Source organism: Argiope bruennichi, chromosome 3, assembly GCF_947563725.1.
Source record: "Argiope bruennichi chromosome 3, qqArgBrue1.1, whole genome shotgun sequence".
NCBI lineage: Eukaryota > Metazoa > Arthropoda > Arachnida > Araneae > Araneidae > Argiope > Argiope bruennichi.
The window spans coordinates 21,807,927-21,834,400 of NC_079153.1; the positions used below are offsets into that span (position 1 = coordinate 21,807,927).

Sequence of the window (26,474 nt, forward strand, 5' to 3'; positions counted from 1 at the left end):
TTTAGACAGCTTTATCTTTTAAAGACTGGAAATAAAATTTGAAACAATATCATATGAATAGTGCTTACCTGAGCTAAAGCCATGATGAATTTTTAGTTGGAAATGGTACCTGCAATAATATTTACAATTTCAAATTACTGAAGATTTTGAAAAAGCTAAGGAAAATAATAGCTTATCAATTTAAACTCATGATAACTTTGTAAATATTTAATTTTTTCAAGAAATTAATTTATTTATGTCTGATTATTAAAAGAGATAATATATAAAATACACAGAATCGAAAATTAAAATAAATAATAATTGAGTGTGGCAAATGAAAAATACATAATCATATAAAGCAAATATAATTGTAGTTATTTACACTCGATAGAAATAGCAGATTGATTGCTTAACAGATTCCTTTTTTCCCTTTCTCCCCTCAAGTTGGTGCAAATAAAATGATATTCTCGAATAAATATTCAACAGAAATTCCACTTGCCCTTTAAATAATAACAATTTTACATTCAGAATTTTACAGTTACATTTTCCATTTATAAGCTCCAATATTATAAAAGTAATATTTTATCTTCTTTTAACATTTTATTACAAATCAATTTCTCCCCCCCCCCAAAAAAACACTTTTTATCTGTGAAAAGTTTTGGAAAAGTGAAAAAGTAAGAAAAGAATTATAAACTAACATTTTATTACTGTTGGTACTGAGTCTTTCTTTAGGATGATGCATCAATTATCTATTGTGTATCTTACCTCTTTCGGGTATGAATGTTTCAAAAGATTTTCCTTATTAAAGTGCATTTTTAAAACTCAATACATGCTTGAACATAATTGATTGACATTACATTTGAGTTTTTTCATTTTTTCACACATTCATGCAAGTAAATTACTCGTTCAGTGGAAACATGACTTTCAAATAAACTAGAGAAAGACTCAGCTATTTTTAAAACTATACAATAAGCACCATACTTTAAACGAAACTTATGGGGAAATGTGAACCTTTTTTTATTTTATTCTTAGAGAGATTCTGAAATTTTATTGAAATTTGTACTGTGGTTAATATAAACATAATCAACATACTAAATTCCCAAAATGAATGTTTAAAAGCTCATTATTAATTAAAAAAATTTAAATGATAGATCCAGCAAATCATAATGACATTCTAAACATTTGACACAGAATTGTCATTCATCAAAAATGAGATGACCATATTACATATATAATAAAAATGAAAAAAAAAAAAAAAAAACTCATTAGAAACAGTATCTAAAAATTAATCTAGCTAATATAAAAAAAAAATATTTCCTATTTATTAAATAAAAATCATGACTTCAGGGGACTTTATTTAAGGGATCTTTGTTTCAAGGAAGTTTTAAAAGTTGAAACTACATACTTTCGTACAAATAGAACAAAAACACACGAATGTAAATAACCTACACAATTTTCATAATTGTTTTCATTAAAATGAAATTTAATTTTTATAATATTTTATTAAAAAATTCAAAATAAGATTATTTCTGACAGGCAGTTGGTTTTCTAAGTTCCTATACATAAGGGGTTTTAATCTCTGGATATTTGCTACTGCTGGAAAAAAGGTGGTATTGCAAATACAGTAACTTAATATCTTATGATTATCACATTAATCTGTCCAAATAGTACTAATGGAATACAGTGTGTTTTTAAGATATACAAATGAAACAAAACCCTGTTGTTGTTTTTTTAATTATTATAAATAGGTATTCACAAGAATCATTTCATATACTCAAAATTATAAATGATCTTTTTAATAATTAAGAAAACAAAATATTTTCACTAGCAACCAGGAAAAAAAAAATCCTAAATAGCTTTTAAGTAAAATATGCATAGTTATAACATTTACAAAATTGGCAAAATTTGTAGTATTCTTGTAGTATGTAATTTTTTTATGTCAACAACATGAAATAATTCCATCCAAACTTTTACTTATTCATTTTTATTTATCTAAACAACATAAGTATGAAGAATTACTCTATTAATTTATAAATCATAGTGCTTATAATACATAGTAAAATTATGTACACTGTAAATTTCAATTTGCAATATTTCACAACGATGTTTTAATATATAAATTTTACATTACAAAGAGTATTTTATTTCAGCCTGATATCATAAAAATAATTATTATGATTATTTAATTATAATTATTAGTTGTTACAGATTTTCTTAAATAATTATCATAGGAAATATCACTACTCCAACAAACACTACATTTGACAATTCTACCACAATATTGAATAATACATGAAATGTTCAACAAAATAACATAATTATTTAAGCCTTAAATAATTATGACAGAGTAACAATTAACTTTACTTATAGAAGAAATTTAATTTTTAAGCATATGCACTTTTCATAAAAATATTATTCCATTGATATAATTTTACTTTTTTTATTAAAAAAAATAATAAAAGGTATTGAAAATAATATCATTGATAAATTATTTAACAAAATCCAAATAACTTAATTTCCAAAATTTCAATCAAAATAACAATTTCTTTCATAAAACTACACAGGAGGCGTTATAACAAAAAACAAAACTAAGCTTTTTATTATTATACAGTTATTACTTTTCCAACATACGTATACTCATGAGTCATTTTAATTTAAATTTTTTTACAAATATACAATAAGTTATTAAATGCCATAAAAACTTATTAATAAACACTGAAGACAGCGAATTCGCAAAAATTCATCAATGAATAACAGACAGAACAAAAACGCAAATTATGTTTTTAAATAGCACCATAAAAATTAAAAAATTATTTTAATAACTGCACTAGAAACTTAATACCAGTTATTCACCATTTGAATTTAATTCTATTAATGCAATTAAAATTTTTTTTCCTGACTGACACAAATAAGATAAAGAAATAAATTTCTATGAATCATATTGCAGAGGGTGGATGAACGGAAGTAAAATTAAGTGGCGATACAAATAAAATGACACATTCAGAAGCATTTTAGAAAAATATGCAAAAATGACAATTTGTTATAACAAAATATACAATTAAAATATTTATAAGTAATTAAAATTTTTACCAGCACAGTTAAAAGGATGCAAGTATATACACAGGAGGTCCCACCAAAAAAAAGGCCGGTGACAACTGATTAAGAAATGAGGGGAGAGTAAACGTTGAAGGATTGCGCATGCTCCTAAAGGTGATTGCTATTTGCGGTGAAATTCGAGCTTTTTACTACTTTTTTTGATGAGCCTTACAATTTCGATCAATAGTTTTTTATAGTTTTTTTTTAATTAATACGCAACGCTCTATCAAGCTAATTCATAAATCCTTTTGTTATTCTTTGATTTAAAATATACTCAAAAAATAAAATGTTTCATGCCCATGAAGAGGCTGTGATGTTTACTATTTAGTATCTTCCGAAGAAAGTAAAAATAAACGGGATCGACACCTTGAAAAATTCATAACCGAAAATAGAGTTTAAAATTTATAAATGTAAAAAGCACATAATATATAGGAAATGTTATTTCAATTGAATTTCAGTCATATATTTTGGTGTTTGGACATGCGCAGTAATCAAACTTTTACTTATTAATTGTGCTTGGTCGAAAAGTAAAAAAGCAAAACTAAAACTAATCATCCCATCGATGTTGCCATAATAGAATTAAAAAAGAAAAGTATAAATTTTGAAGGCGTGGTGAGCTATTACCTCAACCATGGATTGTAGTGAGAATATAAGGTATTAATGATTCTTTAGCTTGATTTCAAACTATCAAAATATGCATTTTGTGAAAATCATAAATTCCTATGTTTAAAAATTAGGAACTGATATCTCTAAGCTGCTTAGAACAATGTTTCTTACTTTCTTTTTCTTTTGTTTACTAGTAACCCCCTTTTTTTAGAGAGAAAATTTTCATCCAGAGAAACTTTGCTATGAGCACATGGTTAAATCATAAAAAAAATAAAGTATTAGCCAAGAATGAATAAAATATTTATTTAATTAAAATTTTCAGTCAGCAAGATTTATTTTTTACTGTTTTCTCTGATAAAGATTCAAGAATCTAACAGAAATTAATATTATGAAAATTCCCAAAAGCTAAGAATATGTTTTATGAAATCAATTAAAAAAAAAGAAAATTGATTATTAACAGAAAGACAAAAGTTCCAGGAAATATAAGAAATATATTCACGTCTTATGAAAGTTTCAAATAAATTTTCATTAATTCATCTTTTAAAAATTTAACACTTATAGAATCATGCACATGAATAGAAACCAGCAAGAGTGATCTTTCCAAAACATTCTTTCGCTCTCCCAAATTAGGATACAAATCCTCCTTCTCCAATAAAAATATTGACATGGTGCTATTCTTTGAATGTCACAAATGCTCAGCTTTTTATTTTCGAACCCTACCCCCCACCCCCTACTGTAATGGTGTAGTGACATGGGTCAAAGAATATAGATACCTCGGTTCAAGTATTAGGGGCGCCAAGAATTAATGTGTGTATAATACTTTTTAAAGCGAAATATCCTGGAAGACGAAAAATAATGCACACAATGAGCGTTTTTGATCCTCTCTAAGTTACGGTACATGAGGATTTTGTTCATCGCATTCAAATGAAGGGGTGGGGTAGGCAAAATTTGAAGCAAACTTACAGTTTTATAAATAAAATAATTTATCAAATTTCATTTTTATATATATTCGCGTTTTGCGTTGTCGGGTTTACATGCATAAAAATGCACAAACAGTCTACACGTTGAGAGATTTGAATGAAAATAGGGTATGGAGCTATATTTTAGATGAAATCTTTACGTTAAATTTCATCCATCTAGTATTTTACGTTTTGTGGTATAGGGTTTCTTTGTACTCGAGCAGTCAGATAAACTTCCAGTAAATGAATTTCTGTCAAAATTGGATAGAAATCTAGAAATTTGTAGTACAAATTATATACTAAATTTAACTCATAGCGTTTCAATTTTCATAAAATTCAAAACATTTTTTTAGGTTACTATATTCACAGGCGAGAAGTACATATCTCCAAAAGTATGTTTTTCAAATTCAGGGAGATATAAATCATAAAAACGCACTAAAATATCGAGTTCGATTTTTTTTTTCTTTCTTCTTTTTCTCTTATTCTTGTGATATGCTGACTTCCAATATAATTTTCTCTTTTGTATAGTTGAATTTCGATTTTGAACTGTATTTATTCTTAAAAAAAAATCCAAACAATATTTTAAGACAAATATAGACAAATTTCAAACCATGCGTTGGAAATACTAGAACTATTAAACTACTGCTAATATTAGCAATGAAATAGTGTGAAGGAATTTTATCCATATTATATACATTGATTACGATAAATTTATTTTCCATTCGTGGAATAAATATCATTGATAAATGCTCATATTAAACAAGTGAAATGATTCTTTTTAATTAAATTTTTGGATTCCTTGCATGCCATTCATATGGTCAATGTCAAATTTCTATGAAATAAACCTGCGAAATACTTCTGTCTTTAACTAAGTCTTCTGTCTTAACTATTATGTGTGTTGACTCCATCTCGATATTTTTTTTTGCTGCATTAAATACTGTCCAATATCTTCCACCTCTTGAAACGCGTTTTATGAAGGAAGAAGTGAGGAATTGGAATTTAAGTTTTCAAAAATACGAATAAGCGTTACTTAGAGTTTTACAACATATCATTTAGAATTCTTTACAGCTATTCTATAGCACTGAAGGCTACATTTTTTCTTTCAAGCACATAAAAAAACAAAGCTATTAAACATTCGAACCATATGGGATTTGATATTTTGATAATACTTTGCTAAATATTCGATCAGAGTAATTGACAAACAATTGATGCTGGAATTATGAACATTATAAAATAAACAATAAACCTATTCATTTTCCTATTTTGTGACAGACTTCAGGAATCTCTCACAAACAGATGACATCTGATAGTAACAGCTTTTGCTCCATGCTTCTAAACAAGATAAATAGAAAGTCAGTAGTCCTTAAAATTTTTCGTGCACAATCAGCTACGCACACAGAGGATCTATGATGGATTCGATGGGAAACAATAACTCTGAAACCTTCCGAGTTTGGAAATTGAGACTGTACCATTAGCTAATCGTGACTCTGTTCATTATTTGGAACTAAGATAAAAACAAAATTCTTAATAGAAAGAAGTATTGTTTAAAAAACTTTACTGGCAAATTCAATTTTATAAGAAATTAAAAGTTTGGTCTTAAAACACTGGGATAAATTATAATAAAAGAAATTGAAACCAAAGAAGATACATTTTTAAGTAGTAAAATGATGATAAAAATGAAAAAAAAATTATTTTTAGGCCAATTTGAGATTGAAGTAATCAATCGGTAGAGTGTTTGTTAGAAATTACATAAACCCTTAAGATACTGTGATTAATAATTATGCTTATAATCTATGAATCGTTGTAACTTTTTAGTTGGGTTGATCAGAGCAGGATTAAGACCTACTATCGCTGGGCAATGCAAATTTTAGAACCCCTTTCATTATCTCGGCTTTCAATACCAGATTTTTTTTATTTACTTTAATTTAACCTTTGTATGAGCAGCTTATAAGCAACGAATACCATGAAAAATGGAACGTACAAAGCATTAAATGAAAATTATCCTCAAACGAATTTAGTAACAAATGTATTAGGTAAAAAAAAGATATAAATTTAAAAGTAATTTTAAACAAAATAATAATAACAACAAAAACACCACCTTAAAAATGTTAATGCAATATAAATGTTCTAAGATAGAATTAGTCAAAATTGTTGACTTGCATGTAGGGATTGCAATACCGGACCAAAATTTCAATACCGGTATTCGGTATTTTTTAAATCTTAATACCGAGATACCGGTTTTAATACCGGTATTAGAAATTTTAGAAAAAGAAAGAAAACACAGGCGTTTTTTTGTTTTATTTGCCAGTTTTGTTAGAGAGTGTAAATATCACAAAAAATAATTTGTAACTTATAAATTATAACAGTATATAATCACAAAAATATAAAGAAACATCTTATTTATTTAAATTACAAAAAAAAGTATAAATATCACTATTCAGTCTGTGGTACTATTACAAATTTTTGAAACGTGATCTTAAAAACATAATGCATCAATTGTACTGTCATTAAGCCTGAAAAGTAATTTTGTATGAAAATTACCAGCTGTCGAAAACGCTCTTTCGGCATCTACGCTAGCTGATGGTACTGTTAGAAATGCGCGATATACTTTTTCTAAGTATTTACCTCTAAATCCTTCATCTTCAAATAAATCGATTTCTCGTCGGATGGTTTTGGATATAGCTGATTTCTGTATTGTATTTTGGTTCATTGAAATTTTATTATTTATCGCTAATTCTAATTTTTGTTCAAGAGACAATTTCTTTTTACTATCGACAGTAGTGACATCATAATCTTCGATAACTGAATCTTCTGAATGTGGATAGGTTTGTGGGTAAAAAGTTTTAAGAAAATTACTCTAAACTTAATCAGACATGAATTGGTTATTTTCTTTTCTTCTTTTTCATTTTTAAAATCATTGTAATTATGCAAATACCATAAGAGATTTTCTATTTCGGTATGCCTTTCTTCTGTGCGATTTTTCAATGTAATATATAATTCTTCAGATAGTGATGTGTGCTGTTCTTTCAGTGACTGCAGCATGAAATTTATTGTTGCATTAGCTGTTAATCAATTAGAATCTCTCCGACATAATGCCTTAATAGTCAGTTTTATTGGAAGTAGAGGAGCTGATATAGTTCTAGATATTAAGTCGAATTCACTATCTGAAAAATTAATTGACAGGTTTAAGTCGATTATTGCTTTTGGATTGGATTTCTCAGTTACAAAAATCGTTCCATCATTAGGAGTAAACTGTACCAACGTGTTTTAGAATCTAATATTAACATATATTCTGTTTTATTTTCAGTTAGTATATATTTTAGTAATATATCCTTCTTATAGGGGAACGTTTAAATACCTTAACAATTTTTCGAACTTTATAAATTATAGGAAGCAATTCTTGATAGGTTAATATTTCATCTTCATTAGCAGTATCTTCTTCAAAAATTACATTGTCATTATCTTCATTGTCAATATCACTCTTATTCTTTTCAAAGTTGGAATCCAAAATTTCTATATCCACAGTATTTGGATTCTTTTCTTTATTTTTTTGGTATAATATATCTATTACTCCTAATTGAATTCCATGCGCATAACACGACTGCTGATTTGCACCTATCAACTTTCCAACTTTTTTCATAATTGTTGCTCCATCAGTCGTTATGGATACAATATTTTCTTTCAGTCATAATCCATGTTTCGCTAATTTAGATTTAAGCACTTAATTAAGCCATTAATTAGCTAATTAATTTCGACCGTTAGGGAGACATAAAAACAAAAACGTATACTATTTTGCTATGCTCGCGATACCTGAACATATAGTGGAGGCAATTTTAAAAATTTCTAGTAAATACCGAAAAACCGGTATTTAAACTTGTGAATACCGGTATTACAAAATTGTACAAATGGCTCAAAATACCGGTATTCGGTATCCCGGTATACCGGTATTGCAATCCCTACTTGCATGTCAGTCAACCAATTACGAAACAAAGTGGACCATAATGATATTCAGCAAACTTGAAAACATGAAGAAATAACATCCCACTAGCAACTACAATTCTGAAAGGTAAATTGTTCTTGATTTTAGTTCCAATAAATTCGAGTATATGATCCTTAGGAATCAAGTGAAAGCACAAAAATGAAATTACCTGAAAATACTGAAAAAAAAAAAAAAAAAAAACCTTAAGAATCTGGAAAGAAAGACTGAGAAATTGAGATTCCTTTTAGTATTTATCTTCTTTGTCCAGTTGATAATCGGGCCTTGGAAGCAATAATGACTGATTTCAAGAGAGCCGCGTGATTTCCAATTTCCGACTTCAAAGCGAAAAAGTTAGAGACGGCTCATCAAATCAGATAATAGAAAAATAATGTTTTAATTTTAACTATAAGTAAATTATATTTAGTATCACAAGATTTTTTTATATATATTTGAAGAGCATTTAAAAAAAGAGGTTTTATTGCCTATCAAATCCGTTCCTTTCTGAGATCCTGGAGCAGAGTTGATCTAAAAATAAGCTTCAAAATATGCTAAGATCCCTCGTTGAAAAAAAAAAAATTGTTGACTCAATCATTGCTTCATAACCATAGAAATAATAAAAATAAATGAATAAAATAATCAATTTAATTTCTAATGACCTGCTGGGGTACCATAGAGTCTAGAGGTGTTACTTGTGTCAAGATGACCAATGACATCACTAGAAAATTTAGATTGATAATCAAATAGTCTTTGTCACGAGCTAGTCGCTTTTGACAACCCATTGATTCATCGGATATATTGGTTATATTTAATTCCAGTTACATCATTTAGATATATTTGCCTATCCAGGATTCCTCCAAACTGACAGGCAATAAAATCGTGTTCTTTTAATTTTCTTACTTAAGATCAGTTCATTGTGTGACTTTCATTGTGTGTGTCATGAATCTTCTAAATGGAGACTGTTCCATGACATTACAACGCTATTAAAAACGTAAATTTGCGGTTCACCGATCATCAAATTTCGCGTTATTGTACTTCATTTTTTATTCGTCTTGTAAGCTTTCTATTGATATGAAACATAATTCTTTTTCGTTAGCTTTCAAGAATGGATAAAAGCATACGATTAAACATCTAGTTAAATAATGAAAACAGTTTGAATTTCAGGGCAACGATGCAATTTATTAATGGAAATTAATCAAAAAATATTTTTAAAACATTGCCAAAATCCAGGAATTTTTTTTCACGCTTATTAAATTGGTATTATTAAAAAAATATTTTTTTAATTTTGAAAATTCACTTTTGTGTAATAATATCTTAGGAAGTTATCACACAAAAAAACAATAAAATGTAACTTAATTTTTAATTTATAAATATTAAAAAAATATCCCCCTGAGTTGCATATTCCCTTTCTTGAAGTTATAAATGTATTAAATCTGGTAGATGTATATCAAAGAGTTTGACTTGTAAAGAGCCAAACACACCCACCCATACCCCACCTTGTTCAAACGCTTATATATATTCTTTCTATGGTCTCATTCGAGACATAATTTTCCTCTGCTGAAATCCAATCAAAATTTCTCTAGCTATTATGCTTACAAGACCATATGGGCAAAGCATTATATGCATAAATGTAATAAATGTTTGATCGAAGTATGCAGAAATTTTGTGGAAGCCATGTCATGAGAACATTGAGATATGTAAACTGACTAAAGGAGACTTATTCAGTTGTATTGTTACAGGAAGGGGGAAGGGAGGGGCAAAGGATTATATTCCAGACGTGACAGTCATAGGAAGCTCTATGGATTAAAAAAAAATTATCGCGTTTATGCCATTTTTCAAAGTCAAATATGGTGGGAGGACGAAAAAAAAAAAAAAAAAATACAACATCATTCCCAAGTACTATTTCCTTACTTAAGCAGTCCTGACGTCTAAGGATGGATCACACAATGCTGTAGATGCTCCATAAATCTCACCGTCGCTAATAGGAGTCATTGAATGACCATTGTAGTTAGTTAAAAGTAATTATAACTCTCAAAATATCGTTTCTTCAACTCAGTGACTTAGCAAATGTGACGTTTCGTCTAACGCGTGGAAATGCAACTGTTTACTAGGATAGCTTTTGCGTTAAGTTGAAATTTTATGACCGTAATAAAATTTTCAGAAATAAATAAAATTACTCTTGGGAATGCATTCAACTTCCTGTTAAGTCGAGGAGAAGAGGGGGGGGGGTTAACTCAGACATAACATAACTCCATCCTGCCTTCCCGGTGCCTTATCTAACCAGATGAATGAGCACAAGATGAAAGGAAAAAAGGGGGTGAAAAAAGAAAGAAACGACAAACCATTCAGGGATCTCCAGAGAGAATTCCATCAAAATCACAACTTGGACAGCTATATTTAATGTTTTTAAAAAAAGTAATCATTAAATGAAGAGAACAAAAATATTTAAAATCAAATGGTAGTAATAAGTTGAACTTATAGAGAAGCGTTGATATTAACAAACGCAACCTCTATATTTTTGAGGCAATTCACTGTGGGTAAACTAAATAGAGATTATTAATTCAAGAGAAAAGAAGAAGTAAACCCTTAAATATGATAAAAATTGAAGATTGTAAACCTCTATATGACATATATAAGCATATAAATAAACATTGTATATAGATTGGTGAACTCAGACACCTGAAAAGCATAGTTTGATTGTTTTGAGTTTTACTAAAATATGATGTTTGCTGAATCAAGTGAAGAAGCTAGTTTTGTTGGTGTTTTAGAAATATTTCGGATAAATTTACAAACTCTCTCTTAGCTCTACCATTAAAAAATAGTCCTATTTTCGGGGTTAGCAGAATAATATAACTTTTTTTTAGAATTCTTTTAAGAATAGTGAAAAAAGTGTATTTAGTTTATCAAACCGTGACTGAATTTATAAACATTATCATAGTAAAAAAATACAATAACAAGATAATAATTTGAACTCGAACATCAATAACATGTATGGGTTGTTTGTTACCTTTTTTGCACAAAATACCGAAAAATATTGTTACGAACCTGTGTTGCTGCTTCCCATCATAGTTGGTTCCATGGGAGGTGACAAACTTGGCGACTTGGCGACGAATTTGGCAACTTCGGCACCAAAATAGATTATACCCGAAACATCGGGAATTTTCCCGATCCGTCCAGTAGGAACCGAGTTATGCCTCGAATGTTCCTGCTTGGTTGAGAGGCTCCTAGCCCCTCCTCCTGAGACCTATAAAAGGAGCTGCAGCTGCCGGGGAGTAGTCGGGAACCAGATCGGAGAGTCGTAGTCGGAACCGACGGTAAAGAACTGGCCTTCCAGAGATTAGCAGAGCAGCGACGGAGCCAAGCTAGTGCTGAACTAAGCTGTGCGCTACTGTCTGCAGTAGAGAGTCTTGTTGTATGCTGCACGTCTCGGCTGAAGATAATTGTCTTCTGTGCTGTATATAGTTGTCGTCTTTGTGCTGTCCTGTGTGTCTTCGTGTAAATAAACGTCGTTGTTTTATTTTCTACTGCCGCCTGCTGATTGAGCGTTCTCCACACCATATAACTGCCACTATCCAAACGAACCCAGAAATTTCGTAACAATATTGATGTGATATCCAGCATATTTAATATATATAACCAATTAAAGTCTTTCCTACTATGCTTCGAAAAAACTTATTGGGCACCATAATATTTGATTACGTCTGAAAGTGATGATTAAACCAGTAAGAGGGGTCTCTACGAAACTTTCTAGCACACTCCTTAAAAAAATGTTACCCCTCTATGCTTGCATAAAAAATATAGATATTAGACCATAAGTGCCACGAGGGTTCAATTTTCTTTTTTTCAAAATTTCATACACGAGAGCTCAGTGTTTCATAGCGTGCTAGATAAAAATGTAGTTTGGAAGTCTTTTTTCGAGCGCTGAAATCCAAACTTGACAAAGAATTCCAAATTTTAGAAACACATCACATATAAAATTTCATTTATCTAAATCAGAGGTTCCCAAACTTTTTTTTCTCGTGGACCACTTTCAAAGTTTTATTATTTTCGGTAGACCCCCTGCTGCTACAATTCTACTGTATTCCCAAAACTCCTAAAAAATATCATCCTAAATTGGGGGTGTTAAGAAGAAAAAAAAAGTAGCACATTTTCTTGTGTCCTATTTATTAAAATAATACTTGTGGTTATACAAAATTATAAACATTTATTATTACAAACAATTGACAAAAAATCAACAATGAACTTTGAAATGTAAATCAACAATAAAAAATAGTCATACTTTTAATGAGACGGATGTACTTGATGAACTGACAGCAAATTATCAATATTAGGCTTCAGTTTTGTAAGAAGTAATCTCCAATCTGCCCGTTCTAGTGAATGATGCTACCTGCCTACGTTGATAGGTAAATCCAAGCCAAAATTTTTGTTCTTTATTATGAAAACCAGAAAATTTTTCATGGACCCCCACTTAAACTTGTGAACCCCTGTTTTCTTTCCAGGTCTACGCGGACCCCCGTGTGGTCTTCTATGGACCCCTGGGAGTCCACCTGGACCACTTTGGGAACCTATGATCTAAATCAATGCGTTTTTGAGTTATCAGCTTACATGCATGTGAAGGTAAAGACTAACAGTCAGTCGGATTCGGTTCAATTTTATATGGATCGACATTTTGGATTCTAAAAGTACTTACCAAATGTACACATTTTGGACATTTGGCGCACAGTTTTAAGGTATATTTGGATTCTAAAACTAAAACTGTGTATTTGCTAACTCTTTTTTATTCATCGTGTTCAATTGCACTCTGGCAGACAGACAAACTTACTCTACATGAATTTCATTCAAAATTTTATTGAAATCTGCTGTAGAGACCATATACCAAATTTCATCCTTCCAGCTCGAAACGTCTTTTGCGTTATCGTATTCACAGACTAATAGACAGATGTAGTTCGGATTTAAGGAGCTCTGAAACGGGGAGACTCGTCAAAATCTTGTGATTGAATTTTTTGATTAATTTCTTTTTGTAAAATGAATATGCAAGAAAATAAAATTGCAACAAACCACATAAATGAATTGGGTACTTGGCTTTAAAACAAAAATTAAAGATTTGCTTCAAATTTTTTGGCTACTTTGGTCGGAGTAAAAATTATCATAAAGAGTACTTGCTTTTTTTTCACTATATTTCTGAATTAAGCACAAAGTATAGTAATGTCTGAGCTATAGTAGCGGCTGCACAAAATGCAGAGCGGCGCCATTTTGATGCATGCACATGATAAATTTGAAGGGGTGGGCTGCTTCCCTTGGTTTAGAAGGCACCCAAAATAATGCCGTTCATTCAAACCGCTATGAAAATTTAATCATTGGGATCCAAATTTTGCCTTTTATTTATTACTTTCTCGTATACGAAGTATATACAGAGACAGTGCTTTAATCGTCAAAAAATTCGACCTTGAGATTTTGACGAATCCCCACGTTTTAGATTTTTATTACTCCACCAAATACATTTTTAGAATTATGTACGTCTGTAAAATAAAACTCAAAAACACCTTAACCAAATTGGATGAAATTTAGTACGTAGTCTTTAAATCAAATTTGTAGATTTCTATTAACTTTTGAACGAAATCTATTTACAGGAAATATGACTCTCCGTGTGCAGGTGATCACGATAGCTACAAGACGTAAAGAGCTAGATTGATAAAATTTGGTACTCAGATTTAAAATGCAGATTCTGATCAAATTTTGAGTTAAACCTGTCAAAAGTTGACCGTCTATCTGTCTGTACTTACGTATGCATGTAAACGCTACTGTCCTTTCTTATGCTGGTAAATCAGATAAATGACAATAATGAAATTTGATATACAATCTTGTGGTTAAATTATAATTCTGTGCCATATTTTATTTTCAGTCTGTTCGAAACAAGAAAAAAAAAAAAACTTCTTAAATTCGTATTTGCATTTTTTTATTACACTACATAGTTCAAAATTATCATGCATGGAATTCTGAAAATAAAAATCTGATCTCAGATTTAGAGACAAGATTATTCTCAGTATCCACAATTTTATTCGGGAGCAGGGGTGGAGGGTGAAACCTTTATTAGAGAGTGCGTGAGAAAATTTCTGGTTAGTTAGTTAGTTAGTTTAGTTTAGTTATATTAACATCCCGTTATGACGCAACACTAGGGCTATTTTGGAACGAACCTCGTAAATTTAAACAGCGGTCAGATGACGAGGACGACACCCCCTCACCACACCAGCGGCAGGACGTTTGGCGCTGATGGATTTAACGTGCAACAGACCCCTTTACACGACAGTTCTTCGGTGGAAGCGGTCTCGAACCTAAAACCCTACGGTTCACGAGCCGAGATCTTACTACGAGGCCACCGCGTCCCAAGAAAGTTTCTGGAAGATTCACCTCACTGGTTAACTTATCAAATCTGTAGACAGATATTATTCCGTCCCCCCCCCCCTTAAAGGATGCAGTGAAGCTTATAACATCGGACTGAATTCTCTTACAATTGCAATACTATATTACTTTGCATAAGAACAAGAAAAAGTATTTATATCTCACAGTTGGAGTTTGACAAATAAGTAATTCGATAACAAATAAGTAAAATCCTTCTTTAAGGATACACAAATGATCGAATTAGTTCACAGAATATACGATTTAGAAAGTTCAGGAATTTAAGTTTTATATTTTCACTAACCAGTTACTGTTTTTGGAAAAACGTGGAAACATTTTTTTTGTTTAAACATGGAAAGAGTACAAAATTTGCGTCATGACGAGTTCATTCAATCACAATTATATTTATATAAATTATTACATTTATAATTAATTATTTATTATATTTATATAATATATATGTTTATGATAATTTAGATACGCATTTCCCAAAGAGATCGAAACAGTTCACTGGTTAAGGACTTTATAGAACAATGTAGTGCAAAAAGTGAGGATTTCAGTTGCACGGCCTTTGAGTTAATTTTGTAGGATCCTCATATTAAATCATCACTAGCTGTCGTTGTCAGTATCGGTTCTGCTCTCTAACAAAAAGCAGAGATATTCTAGATGAGAAAAAATGACGCAAGTGCGTGAATTGTTTTTGTTTTAATATGTGGAAGTACCCAACCGCAGCGCATTCCTCTCCATTTTTTCGCTTGAGCGGAAAGCATTGAGTCACATCCGCCACTCCATGAATTGACAGAAAGGAGCAAAACAAAAATAAAGGAAGTTCGACGAATCACTTCACTTCCTCCTGGGATTGATGGATCGTGAATTCCATTTTTGTGACTTGTGCAGAGCACATAGAAAAATAAAGCCATTTCTGGAAAGGGACTTCGATAGATTTTTGATTGAAATTCAAGGCTAAAAAGCTTTTAGGAAAATTTATAAAATTTGCTTTTAGAGACAAGGACATAAAAGAATTGCGTACAAACAGAAATGTATGCTACTGTTTCCATTTAAAGTAAAAATCTTCGTTATTTATTTATATAAAGGATTTTTAAAATGCAAGTCTTGAGTTTATACGTTTGTGGATTTCAGTTCTTGAAATATCTCCAATGTAATATTGTTTTTTTTTTTAGCTGGGGGGGGGGCAGTCACATATTTTTCAGCGGGCGTGCATATGCAAGAGAAAATTTAATTTTATACCTCTCACCGCATTGAGCTACGAAAGCATGATTTTGGCTATTCTTGCAGCGCTGTTCGATAAACTGTTAGTAAACGTTTGGAATTCGAGTAGTCAATATAATTCTTCGAATCTTCTATTTATGTTTCAAAGATTTACGTACTTAGACTTAAGGTTTTTACTGCATTTTTTATTGTTTAAAAAATGATGCAGATGCAATAAACAGATACATTATTCATTCGAGAAGCAATAAAAAAAACTACCTTATCAGCTTTAATAGAAGGAAATATCCATAAAAGCTAATTAACACATGTCATCAAAGAATGCCCTCAGCGAATATCATCTTACTTTTTTACAAAGCGAGGTAAAACTAAAAATATTGAAAAGAAAAACAGAATTAGATTTTGAAGAAGTGAATGAAGTGCCATCGGGTAAAAAATCAAATTTCACCAGGCTTATCCAATTACAATTAATTTTGATAATTAGTGCCATTAGGTTAAAAGCTCAATTACATCAGGCTTACCCAATTGCAATTACATCAGGCTTACCCAATTGAAATTACATTAGGTTTACCCAATTACAATTAATTTTAATAATTAGTGCCATCAAATTAAAAGCACAATCACATTTTTACCCAATTGCAATTATTTTTTATAATTAATCTCTTAAAAACTCATATTTTATAATAGCTTACCTAGGAAATATTGTGCCCTTTCATGTTAGTGTTGGAAGCGTACGCGCCAGAAAGTTAAAAAATATTACATTAGAGAATTTTAAAAAATCATGTTGACAATCCAGGAGGAGAAGGAAGATTCCACTTGACAGGAAATATAAAGAAAAGAGAACTTGGTTCGCTCAGCTGTTTCCTCTACTAATTTAATAACAATGAGGCTATGAAGATGAGAGAATGAAAATGATGATAGCTTTCTAACAAATAATCCATGCATAGTTTAAAAAAACAATCCAAGTTAATGAAGTCACTTTTCAGCCCATAATTTCTAAGTAATTGTAATTATCGAAAAAATTTTAATATCAAAGTTGTCCGTCATAAAGGGCGATAAATGCTCTAATTTCAATAATTTTTTAATAGTAAAGAAATTATGTGGGAACGGAAATTTCAATCCCGCTAAATTCTCATCTTCTATAAGTTAGATAGTTCATCTAGGAAGATATCAGAGTCTCTTATAATACATTTCGCGCAAGCTCATACCCAATTAAAATTGTCCTAGTTATTTTTTCGAATGCGAAGTATAGAGAAAGTATTTTCATCGTCAAAATGTTCGAAATTAAGATTTTAAAGGACACCTCGTTTTAGAAAAGATTTTTGGAAAATGTTTATACCTGTCTGCAACAAAGATAACTCAAAAATGTTTTGAGCTAGAAGGGTGAAATTTGATAAAAATTGTAGACCAAAATTGTAGACTTCTGTAACATTTTGAGCAAACTACAATAAGAGGAAGTCTGCCTGTCCGGGTGCTGAAACATAAATTAACAAGATAAATAGAAAACAGAGAGAGCTAGATCAATAAAATTTGACACACAGATTTAACATGTATAATGCAGACATCTGTCAAATTCAGAGCCAAATTCAACAAGGATTGAGTGTCTGTCGATCTGTACTTCCAGAAGTGTGTAAATGCGATAACTCACAAATGCAACGATTTAAATATATCAAATTTGGTATGTGATTTGGTGACTAGAAGTGTAATTTTGTGTCAGATTTTTTTTTTTTTTTTCAATCGGTTGGGGAAAACGCTTCTAATTGATTTTCGAATACTATTAACTGCATACCAGTAATTAGTCGCCAAAAAAATCGCCAATGATCACACGTTAGATTCAGTGGAAAAGGTATATTCACGATAAAGTTTAAAATTTCTTAACTATTGAACTATTACCACAAAGAAAGGGTTATGGCCCGGTGGTAAGGTCTCGGCTGAGGAGCTGGAGGGTTTCAGGCTCTAGAACCGGTGCCACCGAAGAACAGTCGTGTGAGCGGGTCTGGTGCACGTTACATCCGTCGGGGTCAAACGTCCTCCCATTAGTGTGGTGTGGAAGTTTGGAGGGGGGTGTCAGCTTTGGTGTCATCCTCATCATCTAACTGCGATTCAAAATTACGAGGTCCGTCCCCAAACAACCCCAGTGTTGCTTTAAAAACGGGACTTTAATATAACTAAAGCTAAAAAAAAGACGTAACTATTGAATGCCAATGTTATGGAAAACATTTTCTGGGATAACATCCTTTTTAGAGAATTATGTGAGAAAGTTTTGAGGAGACAATTCTCACTGACTTTATTTTAGTTTGGCTTAGTTTTTTATTAATGCCCCATTTTGGAGCAACAATACGGCTTCAGCAACTTGACATGCAGAAGCCATCGATATCGTCATTTCATCAGCGGAGCTGTGTAATGGCTGCTTTTTTGTAAGCAAATAGAGACAGCGATGAAAGGCATTGAATCACTTATTCACCAGTACTGGAGCCGGACCTTACTGTGTCGATTTGTAAATCAATTTTACACCGCTTTGTAAAAAAAAAAAAAAAAATCGATTGTTTTGGCTTTTAATGCATGCATTATAACTGCACTTGACATGCTTTTAATTGAGCATCTAATTTAAAGTTTTAAAATTTGTTTGTAATAAATATATAATTATTGAACCCCGAGTTATTTCTTGCCTTTCAATCTTCTGATTGCAAATTATTACAAGCAGAGTTCAGACATATGAACCACACCATAGAGCTATTTTGGGACAGAATTCGAAATTTTGATCTGCCTCCAGATGACGAGTACGGTACTTGAGCTGGTAAGTTTCTATTCAAACTTCTGCATTAGATCAGTGGAGCAGCAATTCTTCCCAATAGATATGGCATGCACAAATCTGCTAGCGTAGAAATCCGCAGAATCAGGTTTCGAATTTGGAAACTTCCACCCTGAAGCCGAGTCCTTACAACCAAGTCTTCATATGTAAAAAATAGTTTAGTTCAGTTATATCAACGTCTCTTTTTAAGCAAAATTAGCTTTAATTTTGCTTAGTTAATTTTGCCTATTTTGGGACGGACCTCGAAATTTTGAACCACGGTCAGGACGACAATTGAGCTGACAATCCCCTTTCCAAGTGGACACTTGACCACTACTCCACATCAGCGAGAGGACGTTTGGACCGGACGGATTTAACGTGCACCAGACGGTTACATGACGGTTCTTCAACGAAATCGGGTCACGAACCTGAAACCCTCCCGTTCCGAATGTAAAAGAGACAGATTTAAAATAAATTCCTGATAACCAAGTTATGTATAAAAAATATTGCATCCAAAATTCTTTCACGCCATAAAAAGTTAATTTAACCTTAAATAATGACAGCCTTGCGAAGGATTTCCGGTTCAAGAACGGTATAATTACAGAAAAACTGATTTCCTTTACTGAAACCTCAAAGATTAGAAGTAATGTATTAATTGAACGAGACATGATGAGACTAGGGATTGCAATACCGGTATACCGGGATACCGAATACCGGTATTTTGAGCCATTTTACAATTTCGTAATACCGGTATTCACAAGTTTAAATACTGGTTTTTCGGTATTTACTAGAAATTTTTAAAATTGTCTCCACTATATGTTCAGGGATCGCGAACATAGCAATATAGTATACGTTTTTGTTTTTATGTCTCGCTAACTGGCGAAATTAATTAGCTAATTAATGGCTTAATTAATTGCTTAAATCTAAATTAGGAAACATGGTATATCCCAAAAGAAGATATTGTATCCATAACGACTAATGGGGCAACAGTTATGAAAAAAGTTGGAAAGTTGATTAGTGCAAATCAGCAATTGTGCAATGCTCATGGAATTCAATTAGGAGTAATATATGTATTTTACCAAAAAAATAAAGAACAGAAGAATCCAAATATCGTGGATATAGAAACTTCGGATTAAGACATTGAAGAAAGTAAGAGTGAGAGTGATATTGACAATGAAGATAATGACAATGTAACTGTGGAAAAAGATATTGCTAATGAGGATGAAATATTAACTCATCAAGAATTGCTTCCTATAATTTATAAAGTCCGAAAAATTGTTAAGATATTTCAACTTTCCCCTACAAAAAATGCTATATTACAAAAATATATACTAACTGAAAATAAAACAGAATATATGTTAATAATAGATTCTAAGACACGTTGGAACAGTTTACTCCTAATGATGGAACGATTTTTGAAACTGAGAAGTCCAATCCAAAAAGCAATAATCGACTTAAACCTGTAAATTCATTTTTCAGATAGTGAATTCGACTTAATATCCAGAACTATATCAGCTCTACTTCCAATAAAACTGACTATTGAGGCATTATGTCGGAGAGATTCTAATTTATTAACAGCTAATGCAACAATAAATTTCATGTTGCAGTCACTGAAAGAACAGCACACATCACTATCTGAAGAATTATATATTACATTGAAGAATCGCACAGAAGAAAAGCATACCGAAATAGAAAATGTCTTATGGTATTTACATAATTATAATTATTTTAAAAATGAAAATGAAAAAGAAGAAAAGAAAATAACCAATTCAAATCTGATTAAATTTAGAGTTAATTTTCTTACAATTTTTTACCCACAAACCTATCCAAATTCAGAAGAATTCAGTTCAGTTATCGAAGATTATGATGACACTAATGTCGATAGTGAAAAGGAATGGTCTCTTAAACAAAAATTAGAATTAGCGATAAAAAAAAAATATTCAACGAACCAAAATACAATATAGAAATCAGCTATATCCAAAACCATCCGACGAGAAATTGATTTATTTGCAGATGAGGGATTTAGAGGTAAATACTTGGAAAAAGTATATCGCGTATTGCTAACAGTATCACCAACTAGCGTAGATGCCGAAAGAGCGTTTTCGACAGTTGGTGATTTTTACACAAAATTACTTTTCAGGCTTAATGGCAGTACAACTGATGCATTCTGTTTTTTAAGATCACATTTCAAAAATTTGTCATAGTACCACAGACTGAATAGTGATATTTACACTTTTTTTTGTGATTTAAATAAATAAGATGTTCCTTTACTTTTTTGTGATTCTTTATATACTATTATAATTTATAAGTTCCATATTATTTTTCGTGATATTTACACTCTCTTATAAAACTGGCAAAAAAAAAAAAAACAAAGAAACACCTGTGTTTTCTTTCTTTTTCTAATATTTCTGATACCGGTATTAAAACCGGTATCCCGGTATTAAGATCTAAAAAATACCGAATACCGGTATTGAAATTTTGGTCCGGTATTGCAGTCCCTAGATGAGACGCAACAAACAGTCAGAAACCGATTCAGGCTTTATGTTTGGTTAAAAACTGACAACTTCATCATTTAATACAAAAATACTCAATTCTGTGCAGTTTTAAAGGGTGAGACAGGTTTGTAGCAAATTCCAGAAAATAACATTGAGTGATTTATTGGGAAATCTATACCAATATTCTGTTAATTTAAAAAAAGTATTTATGGGCAACAAGACCAAAAACAAGTATCAAACGTTATGCTTTTTTTTTTTTTTAATGTCATGAGTATAGATTCTTATATTGACAGTTAAAGTTAAACATCAGAAACAAATTGTGATGAAAAGTGTTTTAAAATGCATCCATTTCTAAATGTTATCGCTCTTTCCTTTGATTCATTTGGAAGTATGAAAATAGAGACAGATAAATAGGGAAATCTATATCACAATAAACAGAAAAGAGCAAATAAGCATCCAAACTAGTTTGAATTATATATCAAAATTTGAAGTTTAAAAATACTTTACTGAGGAAGCCATTAATTCCAACTTACGCAAAATATTTAAATTAAAATTTTAGCAACCATTAAATCCGGGGAACCAACCTATCATCAAAGGCAGCTAGTATTACACAAAACTGTTTCTACGTTTGATTTTAAAAGTAGAGTTTTGAGACTCGTCGAGCAATCATTACAAGTACCTGCGTGGCAAATTTCATTGCTATAAGTGTGATAGATTTGTCTGGACACTGCAGATATATACTCACACATGTATACACACACAAACACATTTATATTTGTATAGAAAAACCAAAAATCTAAAACATAAATGTATAAAACAAAATTGCAAGAAAATTAAACCACGAATATATCTAGCAAAAACCGTTAGAAAATTATATAATAAATGAATTGTAATAGCAAAAACTGTGAGAAAATGATTTAGGTGGTGATAATTGACAAAAAAAAATAGTCTTAATAGGTACCCTTACAAAAGTGAATACCCGTAAATAAAATTCAAGGGAAAAATCAATACAAATTTTTAAAAAATAATATTATTTTATTTCTTTTGGTATGTTATATTTAAAGAATCAGATCTTCTTATTCCAGGACCGCTTACTTCCATAAAAATAGAAAAGAAAATATTTAGAATGTTTGAAATTAGATAATCAAAAATCAATTTTCGTAACGCTAAGAGCGAGTTAAACACACCGCAGTTTTAGAAATGGCATCGTGCCAATTGGCCAGTTTCCTTCGAAAACTGTTCCAAGTAAGGCACCCATTCCTTTCATTCAGTCTCGCAGCAGATCCCATTTATCTACTTAAAGTTCATTCGCTAGTTCTGGTTGTACGTGACTTGGTTTTGTCCTGTAACAAAACTCACTAAATGAGAATTCAACGGTACCAAAATTAATTATTTATTATATTTACTGTTTTTTTTTTCTGACTGATTTTTTGATCTAATAAATTGTTTTACGAAACTAACAAAAATATATAAGAAACGTTTTATTTTGTTTTGCAGGACTAAAAACATTCATCTTAATATTTATATTTCTATGAGATAAATTTTATATGAGCAGTTAAATCACAATCAAGAAATCAATCCTTTACTTCCATAAATTCTCTCATTAGAGGATTATAACTTTATAGCATAAAGTCTGGCATGATAAAAGCCTGGCACCATGAAAATCTGGCAGCATTATATTATAATATAACACTATTAGTGTTATGCATAGCATAAAAATATATTATATCTTAAAAATCATTATTATATCATATAGCGGATATCTTATAACATAAAAATCCTGTTTGCACTCCATCAAAATTAAAAAATATATATACTTTTCAATTTTATTAACCAATTTTATTTCAGTATATTTTCCCTCTAATTTTAATAAATTGAAAAGTTGAAATTTTATTTACAAAAATAGAACCTTTCAAGAGAGAGATAAAAATGTAAACATATTTAAGCAAGTTTCGTGGCCGAATAGAAGAAACTTTTAAAATTTTAAAATTCGTTTGTTTCACTACGAGAGGTATTTTATGTACAAGAATTGGTGATAAAACTGACCATTTATATCGCGATACCAGAACAGAAAAGTCCAAAATTTTTCCCACCAGTGATTTTACTATGAGATTTTAATAGGGATTTCTTTGACACGTGAAGATTTTGGAAAAGGAATCTTAGGTATCTTTAAAAGAATGTAAGCATGAAGGATTTTTATCCCTTCACTCGGAGTGTCTGAAAATGCTGAGACCAACAGAGAGTAGAGCGCATGTAAAATTAATTAAATAAAAAGTGGGACAAGAAATAAGAGAATATTTTAGAATGAAGTCTATCTCTAATAGTTTAGGAATTAACTATTGGATCACGATTAAATTGTGTAACTTGTGTAGTATACAGTGGCGGATTTACAAGCAGGCAGCTGCCTAAAGCCGCTGGAATGAAGGAAATCACAGGCAGTTGAAAAAAGAGTTATTAGCTTAACTGTGAAATAGATAGATTGGTAAAAACGCAAATTCTGTGAATTATAAAATATTAGGTATTTGATCAATTATAATTGATGAAGCGTTAACATTATCTTATTTTTTCGTTGTGCTTATTTAGATTTTACAGTATTCATAAACATCGAGGATCTTCTTATATAATAATGTGTAAAAATGTGAATTCACTGCTGTAATGACTCATAAAAATATGTTAAAAAAGTATGCATTTTACGAAGTTGCTAAAATAAAAAACCAAACTAAAATGAATCATTAGAATGCCGTTTTAAAATATGAAATTCAATTGTTTACTTTATTAAAACTGGGGCCTCGTGCACAGCCTAGTGTCACAAAATACCTAAATTCACTACTGATAGTATAGTACCAATAAAAAAATAAAAATTTGAGTTGAAAATAAAGAAAGGAATGTTAAATGTCAATTAGTTGATTGTTATAATTTTGTTTGGGTGTTGTTTGATCTATCAAGGTATTGACGGAAGGAAAAATTTGAATATATCCAGGCCCTCTCTTATCATATTAAAATATGACGAAAGGGCGATAAAATACATTATGCCTTGGGAGCCATTTAACGTCATTCGATTGATCAATAAAGTTACTTAATCTGAAAAATAAGTATTTAAGAAAAGAGCATTAGAGAGACATATTCTCTTATCTCTCCAGTCTGGGAAGAGAGAGTTGACAGTTGCGTAAGAGGGTCACACTCGTAACCCAGTGCCGGAACGTATTTATTTTTGTGTGGAATGAGTAAGTGGAAGGTGGCAGGATCCAAACTTAGCGTGCGGAGGCGGCGCAGGATCAATATCATTTGGAGATCTCCCAGTCTTTATCACGATGAGATAGCTTGTTGTTGATTGCTCTGCCATCTAGTGGAGAGATTTTGAAAAAATCTTACAATCATTGTCTTTTTCATTATATGTAATTTAAAGCAGTGATTCATGAACTATAGCTCACGGAAAACACGGAGTACGATCTTCTATGAGACATAAGAGTCTCATAGAAGATCAGAGCGCCATGGAAACAGAGCATTAGTGTGTTTTCTTCTTCTTTTTACTTTCTCATAAACGAGAAAATAAAATTAAAGTATTGTAATTGTCAAAAAATTCGAACTCGAGATATTAAAGAATCTCAACGTTTTAGATCTTGAGTTGAAAATTAGGTTTTTGGAAAAATGTCTGTCTGTGTGTGACAAAAATATCTGAAAAACACTTTGAACTAGACGAATGAACTTTGTAGCTTTAAATAACTAGACATAGAACTTAACATTATGTAACTTTGAACTAGACGAAAGAAATTTGTAGCTTTAAATAACTAGACATAGAACTTAATGTTATTTAACTTTGAACTTTACGTAGAACATTTGTAAGTAGAAATTTACACCGAATTTGTAGATTTCTATCAAATTTTGAGCAAAATCCATTCATAGGAAGTTCACCCACCCGGCTGTTCGAGTATAAGTCAACACAATAACTACAAAACAAAGGGAGATAGATTGATGAAATTCGGTACATAAATTTAACGTCTATGGCATAGGCATTTTTCAAAGTTTGAGCTAAATCCGACGAGTCTTGACCGTCCATCAGTTTGCATTTTCAGAAACATGCAAGAGCGATAACTCAAAAAAGCCGAGACTTCAATTATATGAAATTTGGTATTTGATTTTGTGACTACAAAGTTTAATTCTGTGTCAAATTTTGATCTCAATTGGTTGGGAAAAAAGCATCTAAGCCGCAAATTTTATTTTTGGATATCATTAACGGCATATCAGAGATTAATCACCAAAAAACCTTGCAAAATCACACTATAGATTCTGTAAAAATGCCAAATTCAAGCCAAGGGTTAATATTTCGTTACAATTGTACGCCAACGCTATATAAGACGATTTCTGATATAACCTCTTAATTAGAGAATATGCGAGAAAACTTTGTGAAGATTACTCTCACGTGTGAAAGTGAATTATTACGAAGAGTCGAAAAAAGTAATATCATATCTAGGTTGCCACTTAGACTTGATATCCATTGGTGTTATCTGAGAATGAAAAAATATGCAAGACCCCAGGAGCCATTAAACATTATTATGTCATTGTTCGTTGAACGGATTCATCTCCCTAAATAGTGAAAATAGAACATTTCTTTAGTTGATATATAACCTCCTTTCTTCTTAGTGTATCGTGTGTAAATATCGCATCTCAAAAAGATTATAATTTATTTATTCTAAAATCAGCCTTGTGGAATTCTTATTTCTATACATCTAATATACTCAACAGAATTATGAGCTTTGATATATTGGAGTTATATATGCTGTATCAGCAAATTTTTATTTTTTCTTCAAAAAGAAAGTATTGTAATCGTTAAAAAGTTCGACCTGGTTATTTTGATGTATCTTCAACTTTTAAATCTTCCTGAATTCGGAAAGCACATTTTTGGAACAATATCAGCCCGTCGCTTTGTCTATGAACATAATAGCTCAAAT

The 26,474-nt window shown here is 30.8% G+C and overlaps 1 protein-coding gene across 2 annotated transcripts in view; it reads right to left on the reverse strand.

Annotated features, from left to right (window-relative positions):
* The window catches only part of LOC129964277 (adenylyl cyclase-associated protein 2-like), a 53,931-nt gene that overhangs the window by 13,225 nt on the left and 14,232 nt on the right, over nt 1-26,474 (reverse strand). Inside the window, exons 1-2 of one of the 2 annotated variants that reach the window (XM_056079029.1) lie at nt 3,070-3,197; nt 69-109 (exon numbers count right to left, since the gene is read on the reverse strand). In XM_056079029.1, the coding sequence (XP_055935004.1) occupies nt 69-83 (15 nt within the window). In that variant the 5' untranslated portion in view covers nt 84-109; nt 3,070-3,197. Of the gene's footprint in view, nt 1-68; nt 110-3,069; nt 3,198-26,474 lie in introns of those variants that run through there. The other variant, XM_056079031.1, reaches the window with a different exon arrangement.